The sequence below is a fragment of the Eleutherodactylus coqui genome, chromosome 11 (genome assembly GCF_035609145.1).
Source record: "Eleutherodactylus coqui strain aEleCoq1 chromosome 11, aEleCoq1.hap1, whole genome shotgun sequence".
NCBI lineage: Eukaryota > Metazoa > Chordata > Amphibia > Anura > Eleutherodactylidae > Eleutherodactylus > Eleutherodactylus coqui.
In genome coordinates this window covers 134,611,906-134,633,436 of record NC_089847.1, presented here as the reverse complement: position 1 = coordinate 134,633,436, position 21,531 = coordinate 134,611,906, and the positions used below count along the sequence as shown (strand labels likewise).

Below are 21,531 nucleotides of genomic sequence, written 5' to 3'. Positions count from 1 at the left end.
ATTCAAAAACTATTGTCTTATAACAAAGCACAAGCCTTTGTAAAGGAATTGAAATTGGCAAGCACACCGGCCTACAAAAAGTCGTCAAAATGCTCAAAGTCAAGTTAAACATTGCTAGATCTGTAAATTTAACGAATTCTACTTAATGGCATTCATCACCCCTTCGTTTACTTTGTGAATAATGGAGGGCTCTGCATGGAATAGCGCAGACTGCTGTGGGGTCCGTACAGTAAATGTACACTGAAGACTTTGCGCTGATCTGTACAGGTTTTCAGCCCCTGAATATAATGTAGACCCCGTGTATTAGAACATTTTAGGACTTTCATTATACAACAATTAAAGCAATTTTCTGGTTTCGGGACAAAATTCTGTCCCTGAGTCGGTGGGGGCATACTACCTCACTACCTGCTGCTGGTTCTCTCTGACACCCTGCACTCTACTAGTTCTGGTCTCTTTTCAGTGGCTGTAGTAATTTCCTGACTACCTAATGTGTGCTGCTCCCTGATTGGTCAGTGCTGATCACATGAGCCGCGCTGGGCAAGCAAAGACTAGGTGTGGTGCATTTGCAGTCTTAACACTCGCAATGCCCTGTGGTAGGCTGAGGATTCCTTTGGTTATTTTCGATGGCCAAAAACATGACCCAGGAGAACTGCGAGTAAAATATCTCCCCCCACCCCCACCCCCACCCCCGATCCCGGACAGAAGGTCGTGCTAAGCTTCATCACTATTTTCAGTCCGTGTGCTTTCCAGGTCTGCAGTGGACTAATCTCGGAGAGTACAGACCCATAATAGTCGATCACACGTGATCCCTGTGGACAATTGTAGCACATCCGATTCTGATCTGCTATGACAGACGAGCATAGGCAAACACGGGGCTCTGTGACCATCAGACACGCATGGGCCGCATCTGGGAGCAGTTTGATATTTTTAATTTATTTTTTTGCGTCTCACTTTGTGAGACACTTAGGCCTAGTGCCCACGGCCATGACGGGCTCTGCAAGTGGAATTTTGCAGCAGGGTCCATCACGGTGCCCCCCACCTCCCCAGAGACCCCATACTCTCCTCCGGATTCGCTGCCTGACGTCCCGCATCCCGTGCCAGCGCGTATGCGCAGTACAGCACATGATGTGCTGGCTGCGTCATGTTACATGGGTGTTGGTTGGCGGAGAAGTGGTTGCTACAGTGGAAAATAGAACATGCTGCGGGTGATTACGGGTTATTTCACGGGGCGGAATTCCACGGTTGAATTCCGCACCGTGAGCATTGCGCTATTAGGTTCAATAAAACCTAATAGCTGCAGGGCAACACCGCGTGATACGCAGCGGAAATCTGCCCATGGGAATTAGGCCTTAGGCCCCCTGTACCCGGGCGGAAATTCTGCGGCGGGATTTCCTGCAGAAATTCCACCCGTGGAAGCTGACATAGGAGTGCATTAAAAAACGCAATCCTATGCAGACATCGCAGCATGTTGTATCTCTGTGTGGGTCTTGCAGAGGCCCGCACAGAAATGTCACTCCCGGGCTGCCGGCTCCACGCTGCGCATGTGCCAGCAGCCGGAACATCAGAGAGGCGGAGCTGCGGGAGAAGGTGAGACCCGCACTGGTACCTGCAGGGGCGCAGGTCAAATCCTCGCAGCGGGATCCGACCTGGGCGTCTGCAGGCGGCCTTAAGGTCTATTAACACAGATGATCGCTTGAAATTAGTCAGAAACTGACAGTTTTGAACAAATATTTTGCATTAGCTACTTAAGGGCTAATCAGCCCATTAGTAGCTAACTAGGTTAATTTGCATAAATTTAGAGAACAGCGGGTGGTCTGTTCTCTAAATACATCACTATGGTTCTCCAGCAGGATAGCAGCTGAGAGAATGTCATCAGCGCTGCTCGCAGAGAACTCAGCGTGCGGTCAGTCTTATAAGTTCCGATGGAGTTTAAGCTGAGCTGAACTCTGTGATAAACAAAAAGTGCAGGTAAGTCCACGATGGGCGCACATTTACACGCAGCGATTATCGCTCAAAAGATGGCTTTTGAACGATAATTGTTGTGTGTAAAAGGGCCTTTACACTGGATGCTGTACTCTGAATGATCTGTCGGCCCGTGTACATTGGCTCTTATTCCTTTTGAGCTTTAACGTGAAACAAAAGGAGGCCGTAGGTCAAGCAGGGAGCAGACAACTGACACCCCGGGCAGGAAGGGGGGCATTTTAGCGATGAGCTCACTCCCCCATAAATAGTGCTGGAAGATTGCGGCTCAATCCTCTGAAGATAATGAGTCAGCTGACAATCTTAGTGCGTTACTCAGTATCACACGTTGTAATGTCAGCCGCCGACTATTTCTGACACTTGATCTTTTCAGCTTTTTGATCTTATTCGGAGCTGGAATTGACTTAAAAGAAATCCATTCTTCTGGCTCAGCCGCAGATCATCGCAGCTTCCACCGTTACCGGACACCCAGAAGACCCCAAACAGGGTTCATATTCTGTAAATTCCGATTATTAGCTGTAAAACGTTCTGCAATTGTCTAATAAACTTCGTGCTTCAGTTCCTTCCCTTTTCCAGATCTGTTAGTGATTGGTGAGATCCATGTGTAAATCCAGAGGTTACAGATAACCCATACAGAGCTGATCATTCTTACAGCTGAGACTTTGCCACAATGTATCCGTCTTGTAAATGTTATTTACACTGATACAATGTAGCAAACTACCAGGACCTTTTGGATAAAGTCAAGTATATAATCTCTTCAAATCGTTTAGGTTCTCACTGGATCGCGGGAATCTGAATGATTCATTCAATTTTCATTTGTTGTTCATTTTGTGCATGCATAAAACCTGAACAACGATTGTCCCGTGTGAACAGGCAGTCATTCATCTATGAACGTGTTGGTTTACTGTAAACGCAGGCTGGAACGATCCCCGACTCGCTCCAACTCCAATCACTGAGCAATCATCAAGCAATCAAATCTGGGCAGTGTGGTCAAGGAACAAGGTCCTATTCAATCCAGCGGGTTCCAACCCCGAGCTGCCAGCCGCTGATGCACGTCTCTACGTGAATGAACTGCAGCTTACGCGTTTCATTCCCTTTCCAGATAAAGAATTACTATTTCACAGTAGCGTTTATTTACATACAACATTGTCACTGTACGCCAAGTATTACCCAGCAGCTGACACTGTAATCTCAGGGGTGCCTCAGGCCTTTAAGTTGCCCGGGGCAAAGTGTAAAATGGCGCAAACTCCACCCCCATCACCCAGCCAAAAAAAGAGAAAGAAACCCCCCCCCAAAACACTCCTTTTACAGGCATTGGAAGCATAAATACACAAGACATACAACACATATGTGACCGGTGGAGACTTGTCTGAAGTGACAGAGTAGTAGTGCACCCAATAGTAACAATGGCCCAATACTCATAGCAACCCTGTTAGCGGCTCCAGTATTAATAGTGGCCTCAGCAGTGATAGAGACCAACCCCCCTCATCGTGTTGGACCCCTGGGCGGACAGTAACCCCACAAGCAGTGCACTCACTCTGTCCGCAGCTCCAGTCGGGCGCCTCATGGAAGCGGCACCCCTACATGTTGTCTCTTGTTCTAGAGACTTTGGCATCGTGTGACACAACATGATTCATCTAGAATTCCCCTGCGATGTGCATCTTGGCCTAATGTTAAAAAAGTGTACCTACTGCCTCTGATTCACCATGCGATTATCACAGGACCCTTTAATTGACTGCTTTATTTTATTTCACTGATTGTTGCCAATATATAAATGCATAATTATGCTAATTCATCTTATTTGGTTATTTTAGCACTGGAGAAGCATCTCCACATACATTCTCCCCTGTAATGCTGGATACATCTGTTTTGCCCCTAGATAAGTATTTCTATGGACACCCTATACACTGGTTTCTCATGTGGTAGAGGGCCCTTCGGGCCCCTACAGGGACCAGGTGCAACTGCTATCACTGCATCAGCTATAGTAATGTCCCTGTTCTTCCTGATGGCCTGGGGTTGTACGTTAGATGGCCATTAGGTTCCTTACTCCTTGCAACCTTCTTCCTGGGGAGCTTAATTAGTCGGGTGACAACCTACATAGACATTACTGCACGGACAAGGAGGGAAGGGTCAGGGCCTCTTCTCCTTTTGTAGTGGGCCTGCGATGGACCCCATCCTTGTGATGTCAAGTATTTCATTCATAAAGGATTATCTGGATACAATTGTAGCAAACCCGCCTGAGGGCTTAATGTTACCATAATTTGGACAGTTTTGTGGTTCTGTCATTGTTTTAAGGGAGCTGAGGTTGAGTAAAGCTGCCAGTCTGCATCGGGTAGCAGAGTACTTATATTTGCCCCTTTGTGCCCCGATGTTGACCATTTAATCTCCGTTTTATTCTGCGGTTCAATGAGACCTTGGTGGGGATTTACTGCTCCAGCGCAGCCAGGGTTATAATATAAAGTCATTGAAGTCACCCAGAACGGCGAGACCCTCTGATGATGTGGACGGAGCCTCAGTTCTTCCTTGGCCACGGCACAAACTCTGGAATATCAATAAAGATCACAAGTGGAAAATCTCGGAGTCTCAGACTGCCGGACCTCCATCTGCTTCCACATTATCACGAAGCGTGAAGCCCTGAGCTCATAAGAGAGGAACAGGGGCCAAGTGTCAGTAAATAAAAGTCAATCATGTATGACAGAAAAACATAAGTTTATTCAATAACCGGAGGCGATACATCTGTAAGACAAGGAAGTGACTTATGGTTACAAAAGAACAAGACATATCAGAATGTGCCACCTTGCTGCAAAGCATCATGGTCCATAGAGTTGTATATGGAGTTTCTATGTCATAATTTTCAGGTCACGTCACTCAACAGTCAACCTTTCTGGTCTGTATTCTGTCCTATCAAATGGGTTGTCCAGGATTAGCAAAACAGCGCCACACCTGTCCATTGACTGTGTCTGGTATTGCAGCACAAGTCCATTAAAATGAATGGGACTGAGCTGTAATACCACAGACAACCTGTGGTCAGGTGTGACGCTGGTTTTCTAATCCTTACACTTGGGGCACAAGATAATGATGCTATGCTGACACTTGGGGGACGGGATAATGACACGCTGACACTTGGGCGGACGGGATAATGACATGCTGACACTTGGGGGATGGGATAATGACACGCTGACACTTGGGGGACGGGATAATGACACGCTGACACTTGGGGGACGGGATAATGACACGCTGACACTTGGGGGACGGGATAATGACACGCTGATACTTGGGGGATGGGATAATGACAGGGGACGGGATAATGACACGCTGACACTTGGGGGACGGGCTAATGACACGCTGACACTTGGGGGACGGGATAATGACACGCTGACACTTGGGGGCCAGGATAATGACACGCTGACACTTGGGGGACGGGATAATGACACGCTGACACTTGGGGGACAGGATAATAACACGCTGACACCTGGGGGACAGGATAATGACACGCTGACACTTGGGGGACGGGATAATGACACGCTGATACTTGGGGGACAGGATAATGACACACTGACACTTGGGGGACGGGATAATGACACGCTGACACTTGGGGGATGGGATAATGACACGGTGACACTTGGGGGACACGATAACGACACACTGACACTTGGGGGATGGGATAATGACACGCTGATACTTGGGGGACGGGATAATGACACGCTGATACTTGGGGGACAAGATAATGACACGCTGATACTTGGGGGATGGGATAATGACACGCTGACACTTGGGGGACGGGATAATGACACGCTGATACTTGGGGGACAGGATAATGACACGCTGACACTTGGGGGACGGGATAATGACATGCTGACACTTGGGGGATGGGATAATGACACGCTGACACTTGGGGGATGGGATAATGACACGCTGACACTTGGGAGACGGGATAATGACACGCTGATACTTGGGGGACGGGATAATGACACACTGACACTTGGGGGACGGGATAATGACACACTGACACTTGGGGGACGGGATAATGACACGCTGACACTTGGGGGACGGGATAATGACACGCTGATACTTGGGGGACGGGATAATGACACGCTGACACTTGGGGGACGGGATAATGACACGCCGATACTTGGGGGACAGGATAATGACACGCCGACACTTGGGGGACAGGATAATGACACGCCGACACTTGGGGGACGGGATAATGACACACTGACACTTGGGGGACGGGATAATGACACGCTGATACTTGGGGGACAGGATAATGACACGCTGACACTTGGGGGACGGGATAATGACACGCTGATACTTGGGGGATGGGATAATGACACGCTGACGCTTGGGGGACGGGATAATGACACGCTGACACTTGGGGGACGGGATAATGACACGCTGACACTTGGGGGACGGGATAATGACACGCTGATACTTGGGGGATGGGATAATGACACGCTGACACTTGGGGGACGGGATAATGACAGGCTGGTACTTGGGGGACGGGATAATGACACGCTGACACTTGGGGGACGGGATAATGACACGCTGACACTTGGGGGACGGGATAATGACACGCTGACACTTGGGGGACGGGATAATGACACGCTGATACTTGGGGGATGGGATAATGACACGCTGACACTTGGGGGGGCGGGATAATGACAGGCTGACACTTGGGGGACGGGATAATGACACGCTGAAACTTGGGAGATGGGATAATGACACGCTGACACTTGGGGGGGCGGGATAATGACAGGCTGACACTTGGGGGACAGGATAATGACACGCTGACACTTGGGGGACGGGATAATGACATACTGACACTTGGGGGACGGGATAATGACACGCTGACACTTGGGGGACGGGATAATGACACGCTGACACTTGGGGGTTGGGATAATGGCACGCTGATACTTGGGGGATGGGATAATGATACGCTGACACTTGGGGGACAAGATAATGACACGCTGATACTTGGGGGATGGGATAATGACATGCTGACACTTGGGGGACGGGATAATGACACGCTGATACTTGGGGGACGGGATAATGACACGCTGATACTTGGGGGATGGGATAATGACACGCTGACACTTGGGGGACGGGATAATGACACGCTGACACTTGGGGGACGGGATAATGACACACTGACACTTGGGGGACGGGATAATGACACACTGACACTTGGGGGACGGGATAATGACACGCTGATACTTGGGGGACAGGATAATGACACGCTGACACTTGGGGGACGGGATAATGACACGCTGATACTTGGGGGACAGGATAATGACACGCCGACACTTGGGGGACGGGATAATGACACACTGACACTTGGGGGACGGGATAATGACACGCTGATACTTGGGGGACAGGATAATGACACACTGACACTTGGGGGACGGGATAATGACACGCTGATACTTGGGAGATGGGATAATGACACGCTGACACTTGGGGGACGAGATAATAACACGCTGATACTTGGGGGACGGGATAATGACACGCTGATACTTGGGGGATGGGATAATGACACGCTGACGCTTGGGGGACAGGATAATGACACGCTGACACTTGGGGGACGGGATAATGACACGCTGACACTTGGGGGACGGGATAATGACACGCTGATACTTGGGGGACAGGATAATGACACGCTGATACTTGGGGGATGGGATAATGACACGCTGATACTTGGGGGATGGGATAATGACACGCTGACACTTGGGGGACGGGATAATAACACGCTGATACTTGGGGGACGGGATAATGACACGCTGATACTTGGGGGATGGGATAATGACACACTGACACTTGGGGGACGGGATAATGACACGTTGACACTTGGGGGGACGGGATAACGAAACACTGACACTTGGGGGACGGGATAATAACACGCTGATACTTGGGGGACGGGATAATGACACGCTGACACTTGGGGGACGGGATAATGACACGCTGATACTTGGGGGGACGGGATAATGACACGCTGATACTTGGGGGACGGGATAATGACACGCTGACACTTGGGGGACGGGATAATGACACGCGGACACTTGGGGGATGGGATAATGACACGCTGACACTTGGGGGACGGGATAATGACATACTGACACTTGGGGGACGGGATAATGACACACTGACACTTGGGGGGACGGGATAATGACATACTGACACTTGGGGGACGGGATAATGACACGCTGACACTTGGGGGGACGGGATAATGACACGCTGACACTTGGGGGACGGGATAATGACACGCCGACACTTGGGGGACGGGATAATGACATACTGACACTTGGGGGACGGGATAATGACACGCTGACACTTGGGGGGACGGGATAATGACACGCTGATACTTGGGGGTCGGGATAATGACACACTGACACTTGGGGGGACGGGATAATGACATACTGACACTTGGGGGACGGGATAATGACACGCTGACACTTGGGGGGACGGGATAATGACACGCTGACACTTGGGGGACGGGATAATGACACGCCGACACTTGGGGGACGGGATAATGACATACTGACACTTGGGGGACGGGATAATGACACGCTGACACTTGGGGGGACGGGATAATGGCACGCTGACACTTGGGGGACGGGATAATGACACGCGGACACTTGGGGGATGGGATAATGACACGCTGACACTTGGGGGACGGGATAATGACATACTGACACTTGGGGGACGGGATAATGACACACTGACACTTGGGGGGACGGGATAATGACATACTGACACTTGGGGGACGGGATAATGACACGCTGACACTTGGGGGGACGGGATAATGACACGCTGACACTTGGGGGACGGGATAATGACACGCCGACACTTGGGGGACGGGATAATGACATACTGACACTTGGGGGACGGGATAATGACACGCTGACACTTGGGGGGACGGGATAATGGCACGCTGATACTTGGGGGACGGGATAATGACACACTGACACTTGGGGCGACGGGATAATGACACGCTGACACTTGGGGGACGGGATAATGACACGCCGACACTTGGGGGACGGGATAATGACATACTGACACTTGGGGGACGGGATAATAACACGCTGATACTTGGGGGGACGGGATAATGACACGCTGATACTTGGGGGACGGGATAATGACACGCTGACACTTGGGGGACGGGATAATGACACGCGGACACTTGGGGGATGGGATAATGACACGCTGACACTTGGGGGACGGGATAATGACATACTGACACTTGGGGGACGGGATAATGACACACTGACACTTGGGGGGACGGGATAATGACATACTGACACTTGGGGGACGGGATAATGACACGCTGACACTTGGGGGGACGGGATAATGACACGCTGACACTTGGGGGACGGGATAATGACACGCCGACACTTGGGGGACGGGATAATGACATACTGACACTTGGGGGACGGGATAATGACACGCTGACACTTGGGGGGACGGGATAATGGCACGCTGATACTTGGGGGACGGGATAATGACACGCTGACACTTGGGGGGACGGGATAATGACACGCTGACACTTGGGGGGACGGGATAATGACACGCTGACACTTGGGGGACGGGATAATGACACGCTGACACTTGGGGGACGGGATAATGACACGCGGACACTTGGGGGATGGGATAATGACACGCTGACACTTGGGGGACGGGATAATGACATACTGACACTTGGGGGACGGGATAATGATACACTGACACTTGGGGGGACGGGATAATGACATACTGACACTTGGGGGACGGGATAATGACACGCTGACACTTGGGGGGACGGGATAATGACACGCTGACACTTGGGGGACGGGATAATGACACGCCGACACTTGGGGGACGGGATAATGACACGCTGACACTTGGGGGGACGGGATAATGACACGCTGATACTTGGGGGACGGGATAATGACACACTGACACTTGGGGGACGGGATAATGACACGCTGACACTTGGGGGACGGGATAATGACACGCCGACACTTGGGGGACGGGATAATGACATACTGACACTTGGGGGACGGGATAATGACACGCTGACACTTGGGGGGACGGGATAATGGCACGCTGATACTTGGGGGACGGGATAATGGCACGCTGATACTTGGGGGACGGGATAATGACACGCTGACACTTGGGGGACGGGATAATGACACGCCGACACTTGGGGGACGGGATAATGACATACTGACACTTGGGGGACGGGATAATGACACGCTGACACTTGGGGGGACGGGATAATGACACGCTGATACTTGGGGGTCAGGATAATGACATGCTGACACTTGGGGGGGTACAGGATAATGACAGTGGCGAGGAGAAAAAAGAGGGGTGGAGCAAAACCTGTAATGACAGGCAAGTGTGACAGGTTCCTATCATTTAATAAAACTCTATATCTTCTTTACATCCATCTGCTACATGACAGCACAGCATTATGAAGCTTGAGACGGTAGCTCTCGCCCTCTATGTGTTAACCCTCTCCCTGCTGCCTATGATGCTACGTGCCTTGAGGGGAGGAGGACGGTTCCAGCCCCCCCCCCCCCCCCCCCCTGAGTGAAATTCCAGAAGTCATTGTTATCCGTCTCCCAGTGTTAGGAAAGGATCCAGGGGTTGATCAGCAGCTATTTTTGGGCGTCTGATTTCAGAGATGTTCTTCTTCATCAATCATCACCCCAGGAAAGCTCCTTCTGGGGAATTTAAAGGGTCCAGGAATCTGTCCAGAGCCTACAGCGCCTGAGCTATCTCCAGAGGACGGTCTGCGGAGCTGGTGAGTGTTGTGCCTCCTGTACGGTACCTGGGGCTGCACCTTACTCCCCTTGTGGCTTCCTAGTCTTGGATTTAGGCTTTATTCCTATGAGCACACATACGGCGCATTTTCACACCCGGGTGTATATACGCTACCCATGTGAAGCATTGGTTCACATGGGCAATTATACGGCGTGGAAAAAGACCGGCAGCATGGAAAATAGAACATATACACAGCCGGCGCTTATACACTCAGCCAAAAGATAGTTCTTAGTTCTGGAACTATGTATTGGTCAATATACGCCGGCGGGTCCTATAGACTCCTACGGGAGCAGGGAAAGAGAAGGGAGAGGGAGGCATTTTTGCAGCGTCCAACGCTGTGAAAAGCTTACAGGTGCCTCTATGTAGGCACTGGGAGGCATCCTGAGGATTTGGGCAGAGTGAGGGTTTTACGGAGTGCGGCGTATTTTTTTGCTAAAAATGACGCTCGCGGTCGTGTGAATGGATGAGAAAACGCTGGCCACGGTCACGGAAAAACTCCCATTCAGGCGCTTATACAGAGCAGGCGTGAAAATGTAAATATGCTGTTGCCGTATATCCGCTTATTGGAAAGAGCCCTTAGGCTGTCGGGGCAGTTTTGGTCAGCGATACCCGGACTGTTCCATATGATCTTCTTATGCTTGCGATGTTTTTTAATTTTCATGCTCGAGTTCCATCTGCTTTCACTTGTGTTTTCACTGCTCTGCGTGTTTTTTATGTGGCCCCCGTAGTAACATACATTATAAACGTACCCCAATCGCGCGGCATGAATCGGCAATCCTTTTTTTATACTCCCACACAAAATAACGGGGGATTCTTTCAGGCATCTCACAAAAATTCACCTGCAGCGATTTTTCAAACTCTGACTATTGGTTGGAGGGGAAATGACTGAATTAACCCATTCAAATGACTACAGCCTGATATATACATATATACACATCTTTGCCGTCTGATTTTTTGATCCAAAAAGTTGGACCAAAATCAGATGGAAATAAAACATATCACCTTAAATGGATTTATTCGCACGTCCGACTCTGCTAAATCGGTGGAACAGTCCAAGCAAAAAAACGGCATGTCCCAATATGTTGTGATTGTCGGATACAAATTGCCCATTCAATTCTCTGGGTGCGACTGAAAGAACGGATCGCACTGGATTATCACATGTAACCGTGGGAACCATTAGATAAATGTACAGAACCTTAAATGACATCATTTGGATCTTCATGCATTTTTTAATTTTTTTAATGCGTTTAAAAATTAGATGCAAAACGAATAAAAATCACGGAAATATAAAAACTGCATGAAAAATTAGTCCAATTTTTACAGAACTGGAAATAAATGATGCCTCTGTAAATATACCCAAACATTGTAATTTCCACATCGTTTATTTAAAGCTGCAGCCACTTTGGATCACTCCGGGGCTTCTACAATAAAAAAAACAACTCGCGGTCCGTGTACGCAGCTCCTGCGCAGAACTACATGTCTACCTGGATGCCGACTAGAAATAAACCCTGTGCTTTGTCTGCATCTGACCTGCTGATATACCGTGTGATAGGGGACACATGGCTGCAGGACCGGACTAAACACAAGGCGCCTCTCTGACGAGGCGCAGGAGCTGCGAGAGCCAGAGGAGGCTCCAATGAAGGCAGCTGAAAAGGAGCTTTATTCTTTACCCGATAAGGACCAAGCGCTGTAAATGTACGGCTCTGAGTCTAATCTTATCCTTAGTCTTAGGCTTTAATCCCACGGCATAGTAAAAACACAGTGAGGGATTAACCCTTTGCAATCCAATTTTGGATTCAGGGTTTCCTAGGGGGCTTTCTCTTTCTGCCATTTTACAATGGCGCCATCTGCTGGCTAGAGTCATTACTGCGGTATGGGACATGCTGGAGAGGTCCCCCGACAGCAGAGCGGCCAGTAATATACAGTAAGAATACCCTGCCGGACGTCTTGTGTCATCGGAGCTATACAGCCTTCAATCAGAATGTCTTCAGATGTCAGACAGTGGATTGGAAAGGGTTAGAGCTACTGCAGTCAAGCAGCAGCAGGTTGGGTCCTCGGCTGTCAGTGACAAACGAGGACTCAGAGGAGAAGGCAGGAGGGGATTTTAACTGTTTCTGCCCTCTCTTTTGTGGGCTACAGATCACTCAATGAGCTCTATATAGTGAATAGGGAAAGTGGAAGTATAGCTTCTGCTATTCGACCCAATGCCAACCTAAACAGTCGCCATATGCCCCCTGTAATCCAAGAAATGGGGAACCCATTCCTGTACTTTAGTGTAAATATACTAATTTTAAAAATAAACTATAAATTCTGTGAACGGAGGTCAGTACTACCATAAATGTGCCTAAACTGCAGGAAATGAAAAATATAGAATCCAGTGTCCATGTGAACCGGCATCCTCAAAAACGTCTTGTGGCTGGGCAAGATTGGCACATGAAGGTAAGTATCTGTGAGGTCTACGGTGGCAAGGCAGTCCCCTTCTTCCAGCGCTATGATAACTGAGCGGATGTTCTCTACTTTGAATGTCTTTTTGTGAATGAATGGTTTGGGGGCTCCGAGGTCTATGGCCGGCCTTCACTTGTCTCCTCACTTCGGGACCAGGAATATTTTGGAATGGACTCCTTGCCCCATGTCTGTGGATGGCCCTTCCTCCAGAGTGGACTTGTCTATGAATTCTTGAAGGATTATATAAATCACTGGATTCTTGCTGGTGTGGACACAGAAATGTGTGAAAGTGGCTATAAAAAGATCCATCAGCGGCTACCAGCCTGCTTGTTGATTGTTTCCATGTTCCACAACCAGATATGTATCACATAATCCTCTCGTGTTAACCAGTTACTATTCTATACACTCATTCCAGACTTGTATTCTTGGACGATGCCAAATCTGGGTGGAGGCGCCAAGTGCGGAGCTTGTGGGAGGACGGTTTATCATGCGGAGGAGATCCAGTGCAACGGACGCAGCTTCCACAAACCGTGTTTTATCTGCAGTAAGTGAAGAATAAGACCGAATGACTTCTGAAAATGTCGTAGGGTTCCTCCGCTTGCACACAGTTATGTAGCCGCAGGAGGGGACTGGTAACAGTCACAGCCGGGGTCTGATATCTTAGAGACCCGTAAAACCCTTTTAGATGGACGGCTATTGTTCTGGCTGCTCAGGCTCCTGCGCTATCGCGGGGTTTTGAACGATAATCGTCCCGTGTAAAAGCACAGAAACTGAATGATCGGATGATCGTTCAGTGTAAACAGTGGTCTTTCAGTACTGCTTACAGTGAATGGAGAGGGGAGGGGGGAGAGAGCGGGGAGAGAGGGGAGAGAGCTCTCCTCCAGCCACCCGCCTCCCTGCTGGCCGAGTTGTCAGCGATACTCGCTCCTGTGTAACAGCATGGGAGCGAGTATACACGGGGACGAGTGTTGGGCATTGTTTGTCCGACACTCGTCCCGTGTAAAAGGGCCTATAGCCTAAACAGCCGCTTAGGGGCCTTTTGCACGGATCAGTTATCGTTGGATCGCATGATGTAAACGCTGCTGAAGCCTGAATGACAAACGATAATTCATTCACTTATCATTCATCAGTTTTGGCAGGCTTAGGCTGGGTTCACACAGGGTGGATTCCCGTCGGAAATCTCGTGGTTTGGCTGCAGCAAAAACCGCGAGATTTCCGCTGGGAGAACCGCCGCAGTTTAAGCCAGGGTGGCTTTGAAGCGGCCCGGCCGCTTGCTTTTCCGTTGCGGCCGACTCTCCCATAGAGGAGAGCGCGGCCGTGACATAAATAAACAAAAAAGAAAAGGTAAACAGACATGCTGCTTCTTTTGAAGCCGCGGCTGTTTCAGCCAGATTTACCGCAGCGGATTAGCCGTCCCGTGTGGACGAGGTTTCTGAGAAATCTCGTCCACATGGCTGGCTAATCCCGAGATTAGCGGCCGCGGGCGGATCTGCTGCAGCAAAACCGCTCCAAATCTGTCCTGTGTGAACCCAGCCTTACTATTGAAACTGCATGCGATTTTCTCAAAAAATCTTTTGGAGATGAGATGCATTTTTCTTGCAAAACAAATCATAGGTTTACAAGTCAAAGAACCCATTAGAGAGCAAGGGCTTTTCATACATGCGTTTAATCACGTGATTTTGTAGCCCATGTGGAAGCAGCCTGAACCTGACCCTCCAATGTTGCTTTACACTGCAGCTCTGCTTGTTCAGATTGGCTGCTGTGTTAGGATATTTGCCAATGTGGCGGAGTTGGTGCGCATTTTACACAGCAAATTTGCCTCAAAATTGGCGCTGTTGGCCAAGTAGATCTACTGCAGGCTTCATCTAATGCAGGTTTAGGGCGCCTACCCACTTGCGTTGCCGATTTTCGCGCGTGAAAAACGCGGCGTTTTTCGCGGCATTTTTTGCAGCCCTCCATTGACAATCATGGGTGCATTAAGAGAAAAATAAGGACACATATGCAACTGACAGTTCCTATGTGAAAAAAACCCAGATGGACAAGAACACATTCTATACTAATTGCTCTTGAGAAAAAACGCAAAACATCACAGGAAAAAAAATCGCAAGTGGGTAGGCACCCTTACTGCGGACTATCTGCTGTCTCTGCTAGGGGGTAATATACTGTAACGCATACTGTAGCCCGACTGACGTGTAAAGCTGCTTTTAGAAAGAACAATTATAGTTCAAAAAATCGTTCAAATGAGCAAAAGTGAATGATATTGTTTGACCATCTTTTGAGTGATAGTCGTTGCGTGTAAACGGGCCCATCTTTCACTTTTCTGCTGAACGGTAAATTTCAGTTCGTCATAAAATCCATCGTTCGTCAGAACAGCTGACAAGACGGACCGCATGCCGTGTTCTGCCCGGGGAGCGCTGATTGCATTGTCTCAGCTGTCAGCCCCATGGCAGAACAAAGGGAATGTAATCAGGGACCAGCTGGAGGTCTGTTCCCCGAATACAGCTCCCTGCGGCTCACACACTACTAATAGGCATTAGTATCAAGTAGTAGTTAATGCAAAAATGATCGCTCAAAAGCCATCTTTTGAGCGATCATCTTTGTGTGTAAATGCACCTTTAGTCTTGCAGAAGCAAATGCCCAATTTATCTTTCCCCCTCCACATCTGCCATTGGGGGTGGCAGGGTTGTGACGCTCCAATACACGAAGTGATCGGCCATTACTAAAGTCGGTGGGTTTGGACGAGTTTTATCCAATCCGTATTCGCACTTTAACAAAAGTCCTCCCATAATGCAGCTCTTCGCCGCGCACTATAATAACATGGGGGGTACAAGGCTGCGGACGTGTTTTTGGCTTCCTCCGCCACCCATGTATCTCAGCTCCTTGATACTTCTATGGGGGCCGCAGGCGTGATGTGACAAGTCTCAGAGATACTCTGACAATATCTCTTCAGTGGGATCTCTGCCTCTGTCAGAGCACATTCTCCCAGCCGGTTCCAAGAACACCCGGGGTTTATCTGTCACAGTTTCCGTCCCTCCAGCCTCGGGGTTGGCAGATTTGCCCGAGCCCTGATAGCCCGCGATGAGTCACAATGTGCGCTGGCGACAAAAATAACGTCTGACCTCTCGGCCGCTGGCCATTATCTGCGGAGCGCTATGTTCTGGATTGTGAGATTACCAGCTGAGACACGACAGCGAGACGGGGAGCTTATTGTGCTCTTCATATTGGGTTTCATGTAGCGTTCAGCACTCGGTGCAAGGATGACAGAAGGTCAGAGTCGCTGCATAGAAAGCCAATAACAACCAGTGCAAAGTCACCGTCTGCACCGCGGATGACCCGGAGGCAGGAGCAGCGATGCCAGAGCTAGATTGGCAAAAGGCGTCTCTGCTTTTAATCCGTATTCAACCCTGAAAAGCTGATAGGAAGCAGTTTTTCGAACTTGGTAAACTTACTGTATGCCCCTCTCTATATTATAGTGCAGAGCTGCATTCACAATTCTGCAGGCTTCAGGGCTGAAATCTCCCTGCATACCTTGCTAGGTCGGCATCTGTAGAGCTTGCTCTGGCAATCTGCATCGAAGTGTTCTCTGTACAATCATTTGATATAGAGAAAACTGTAACTCTGTATTGTGGGAGCTCAGCTAAACTATTAGAGGTGTGCCTGACCTTTTCCTTGTACAACTAGCAGAATAGTGAGTGCAGCTCTGCAGTATAATAGAGGATGTAACTCAGAATCAGTACAGGATAAGTAATGTATGTACACAGTGACTCCACCAGCAGAATAGTGAGTGCAGCTCTGGAGTATAATACAGGATGTAACTCAGGATCAGTACAGGATAAGTAATGTATGTACACAGCGACTCCACCAGCAGAATAGTGAGTGCAGCTCTGGGGTATAATACAGGATGTAACTCAGGAGCAGTACAGGATAAGTAATGTATGTACACAGTGACTCCACCAGCAGAATAGTGAGTGCAGCTCTGGAGTATAATACAGGATGTAACTCAGGATCAGTACAGGATAAGTAATGTATGTACACAGTGACTCCACCAGCAGAATAGTGAGTGCAGCTCTGCAGTATAATACAGGATGTAACTCAGGATCAGTACAGGATAAGTAATGTATGTATACAGTGACTCCACCAGCAGAATAGTGAGTACAGCTCTGGAGTATAATACAGGATGTAATGCAAGATCAGTACAGGATAAGTAATGTATGTACATAATAACTCCACCAGCAGAATAGTGAGTGCAGCTCTAGGGTATAATATAGCATGTACCTCAGGAGCAGTACAGGATAAGTAATGTATGTACACAGTGACTCCACCAGCAGAATAGTGAGTACAGCTCTGCAGTATAATACAGGATGTACCTCAGGAGCAGTACAGGATAAGTAATGTATGTACACAGTAACTTCACCAGCAGAATAGTGAGTGCAGCTCTGGAGTATAATACAGGATGTAACTCAGGAGCAGTAGAGGATAAGTAATGTGCAGCTCTGGAGTATAATACAGGATGTAACTCAGGATCAGTACAGGATAAGTAATGTATGTACACAGTAACTTCACCAGCAGAATAGTGAGTGCAGCTCTGGAGTATAATACAGGATGTAACTCAGGATCAGTACAGGATAAGTAATGTATGTACACAGTGACTCCACCAGCAGAATAGTGAGTGCAGCTCTGGGGTATAATACAGGATGTAACTCAGGATCAGTACAGGATAAGTAATGTATGTACACAGTGACTCCACCAGCAGAATAGTGAGTGCAGCTCTGGGGTATAATACAGGATGTAACTCAGGATCAGTACAGGATAAGTAATGTATGTACACAGTGACTCCACCAGCAGAATAGTGAGTGCAGCTCTGCAGTATAGTAGAGGATTTAACTGAGGATCAATATCAGATATGTTCAGTGATGTATTTACTAAGTGACTTCGCTTTCTTTTCCTTCCTCATCAGACTAGATTGATGTTGAAGGAATGAGGTCTTCCAAAAAACCTTGCGTGCCAAGATTTGGGGCAACTGAATTGTCCATGCTTGATATACTGGTAGCAGTTCCATTTGCTCACCCCATTATAGGTGGCGCTAGTGATTGTGGGCGACAACTGCCTCATTATCCAGTTCCTGTATCGTTGCACTGTCTACAATCAGTGGGTTCTGTCTTGCAGTGGTTTGCAGGAAGGCTTTGGATAGCACCACAGTTGCTGCACATGAATCTGAAATCTACTGCAAGTCCTGTTATGGGAGAAAGTACGGCCCCAAGGGTTACGGTTACGGCCAAGGCGCCGGCTGTTTGAGCACCGACACAGGAGAGAGATTTGGGATCGAAGTTGCTCAGTGAGTACAATCTCTTTAATAACATTGTATATTTTTAAAAACTGTGATGAATTCAATGGAGGTCTATACCCTGCTTGCTGTCAATGAAGGGTAGGAGTCCCATGCTGCGAATAGGGGATAACTTACAATCTTGGTAAAACCCCTTGAACTTCATGCCTCTCAGCGCTGAGGGTTTGTCACAGTTGTGTGTACTCTACCCAATCCTCTGTGACCCAAGCAAATCTCGTGCCTATTCTCATAGTTTGCTACAATGTATCAGTGCAGGTAAAATGTATTCCAATTATAAAGGACTGCATGCCATGTTACTAGATCTCTGCAGCTACAGTAACCCCGGGTGTATTTACAGGACGCATCCAGCCCACGGCTCGCCCACCACCACGCACTCCTCGAAGTTCGCACAGAAGTTTGGCTCCACGGAAAAATGTCCCAGATGTGGAAAATCCGTCTATGCTGCTGAGAAAGTAGTGGGAGGCGGAAGGGTGAGTGTTGGATACCAACCGGGGGGCTACAACGCCCGTCACCTGCTATCGATAGCGATGAGATCAACAAGGTAGAAGGGCAGCAATTCCAACCTCACTGCAAAAAGCAAACCCATGGAAAAAAAATGCTGCCGCCCCTGGGGAGCCCCTACTGCCCCCCAAAAAGCTTAGTGTAAGGGCTCAGCTATGGTGACTGCTCAGCCAAGCATCTCGGAACATAAATCTATTTGTTTCCTGGCCATAAAAATCCATAAGAGGGAAAAAGAAAACCCATTTTCGGACAAAACTGGCAGCATCTTTAAGAATCTTTATGACCTTTGTTCTCTCTGCAGCCCTGGCATAAAACCTGCTTCCGGTGTGCGCTGTGCGGGAAGAGCCTGGACTCCACCACCGTCACAGAGAAGGACGGCGAAATCTACTGTAAAGGTCAGCATACCTCCCAATGTCCCAACAACTAAGAGGGCCAAGTCCTGCAGCAAGTTGATAGGCCACTCCCCTTTACATGAAGCCACACCCTTTATGTCCCCTCACAGTAATAGCAACCATTAGTGACCCCCTCACAGCACGGATGCCTCTGATAATTCCCATGTGTGGTGATCCCCCTCACTTTCCTGACCAGGTTGAGCAGAAGATACGGCTGAGCCCATCCTTGCCCCTTCTTCCACCATGCCCACCCAATCCAGCTTGTGGCACCCTCCTGGGGGCCAGCAACTCAGACAAGGTGCACTCTAGGACTCTGTTAATACTTAAGCCCCAACCCTTCACGTTACCTGAGGTGAAGCGTGAGATAACAATCCCCTACTTGCAATCAGTGTAATTGTGTCTGTGTGAGCCGAGTCTCCGGATATAGCGCCCCCCAGAGCAGCTCCATGTAACATGTCTCTCCTGAGCCATGGTGAAAACTACAACTCCCAGCGGTTGCAGGCGACTGCTCTACAACATCGCTGCCCACAGCCAGCTTCACCTCGGCATCACTGATGATCTCACTAATTGTTTTTCTCTCTCTCTAGTGTGTTACGCAAAAAACTTTGGTCCAAAAGGAATCGGATTTGGAGGCCTCACGCAGGTGGAGCAGAAGGAAGGTTGAACTCAACGCGCTCGTTTGACAACATTAGAAAACATTACTTGAAGACCCAAGATGCTGGAAATCCTCTGCAGGACTGCAGGTTACCGAGCCGGCCGCTTCCGAAAAGGTCAAGGCAATAAAGAAAAGTTTGTAAACTTTGATGGAGTTTGTGTTTTTCGGAGAACACGAAAGGCGATGAGTTATTCTGGTTTCTGTAGCTGCAACAAACAAACATGAGGGAGAAATCACAGCGACCAAAGGAATCCAGATTTCTCATTGGTTGTGTGAACGGAGTGCTGGAGTCTCATTGGTCAAATATAGTTCAATGTTGGTTTCCCAGTGGCTGAATGCTGGATTCCCATTGGTTAAGCTGAGTGCCAATTTCCTATTGGCTGCTGACCTAATAATATATTCATACCTGCACCATTTCTGTGATGATTTAGGCCGCGCACATATCAGCACATTGTGTTTATTTCTGGACTTAAGGGTTAACAATTGTGATCAGCGTGAGCACCGATTGTGGCTGTTGCGAGTGGGTGTCAGCTGTCGAAGACATCTGTTATCCACCGTTAAAAGGAGCAGGCTAGGCTCCTGATCCTGCTCTATACAAACCTCGCACTGGTACTATGGTATCTTGTCTCCACCACAAGTATGGGTTGAGACAAGGGTGAGGTTGCTTGACAGCCAGGTGACGCCCCCAGTCCCTGATTGGCTGCACTGTTGGCTCCTGTCCTTGGCCTCTCACGTCTTGCCACTCACCACGCTACTGTCCCTTCTCTAATCACGGCTCACTTGTCCTGCGCTACTGATAGCTGCTCCTGTCGTCCTCTTGCGCACATGCAGCAGGGGTGCTCTTTTTATGGCTGGCTGGATGGAGGGGCGGGGGAGAGGTTAGACTGGCGGCAAGCTCCTAGCAGTGTCGAATGAGTTTTGGCTTTGATGGAGGGTTAGGGTTAGTTTCAGCCTTAAGCTTACATTATTGGCTGTAAATGCTTCCATGTTAATGCCGTGTTGCTGTCACATGGAAGGATCCAAGCCAAAAGCAATTCTCTGCGCTGCTAGGACCTTGCTCCAGCCAGCCAATCAGCAGCTCGATGGGCTAAAAACTTGGCGGATACAGCCCATCACTAGATCTCCACCCATACTAGTGGTGGAGACCAGATACAATAGTACCCCTCGCACCGGAGGACGATGTATGTCCTTTAGGGTGAATGGGTTCTCTGAAATCTGTGACAGAGGCTCCAAGCGGAGCATCTGATATAGATGTGAACCTTGCGTAAGGACTTCTTCACATCGGTGTCAACGGTTCTATTTGTAACCTAAATCCAGGACAAAACAAAAAAGCGCAGCACTGTTTAATCTGAGAAAATGACGGAAGGCAGTCTAGACGCAGGACGGACCCCACTGAAGTCAATAGGGCCCATTTG

At 48.9% G+C, this 21,531-nt stretch overlaps 1 protein-coding gene across 1 annotated transcript; it reads left to right on the top strand.

The window, feature by feature from the left end:
- Positions 1-10,571: 10,571 nt before the first annotated feature.
- CSRP3 (cysteine and glycine rich protein 3) lies at positions 10,572-20,243 on the top strand. Its single transcript, XM_066582513.1, has 6 exons — positions 10,572-10,759; positions 13,640-13,768; positions 18,391-18,559; positions 18,906-19,038; positions 19,371-19,464; positions 20,049-20,243. Exons 2-6 carry the CDS (start codon positions 13,657-13,659, stop codon positions 20,123-20,125), a joined length of 585 nt encoding a protein of 194 aa, XP_066438610.1. The 5' UTR covers positions 10,572-10,759; positions 13,640-13,656; the 3' UTR covers positions 20,126-20,243.
- The last annotated feature ends 1,288 nt before the right edge of the window (positions 20,244-21,531 follow it).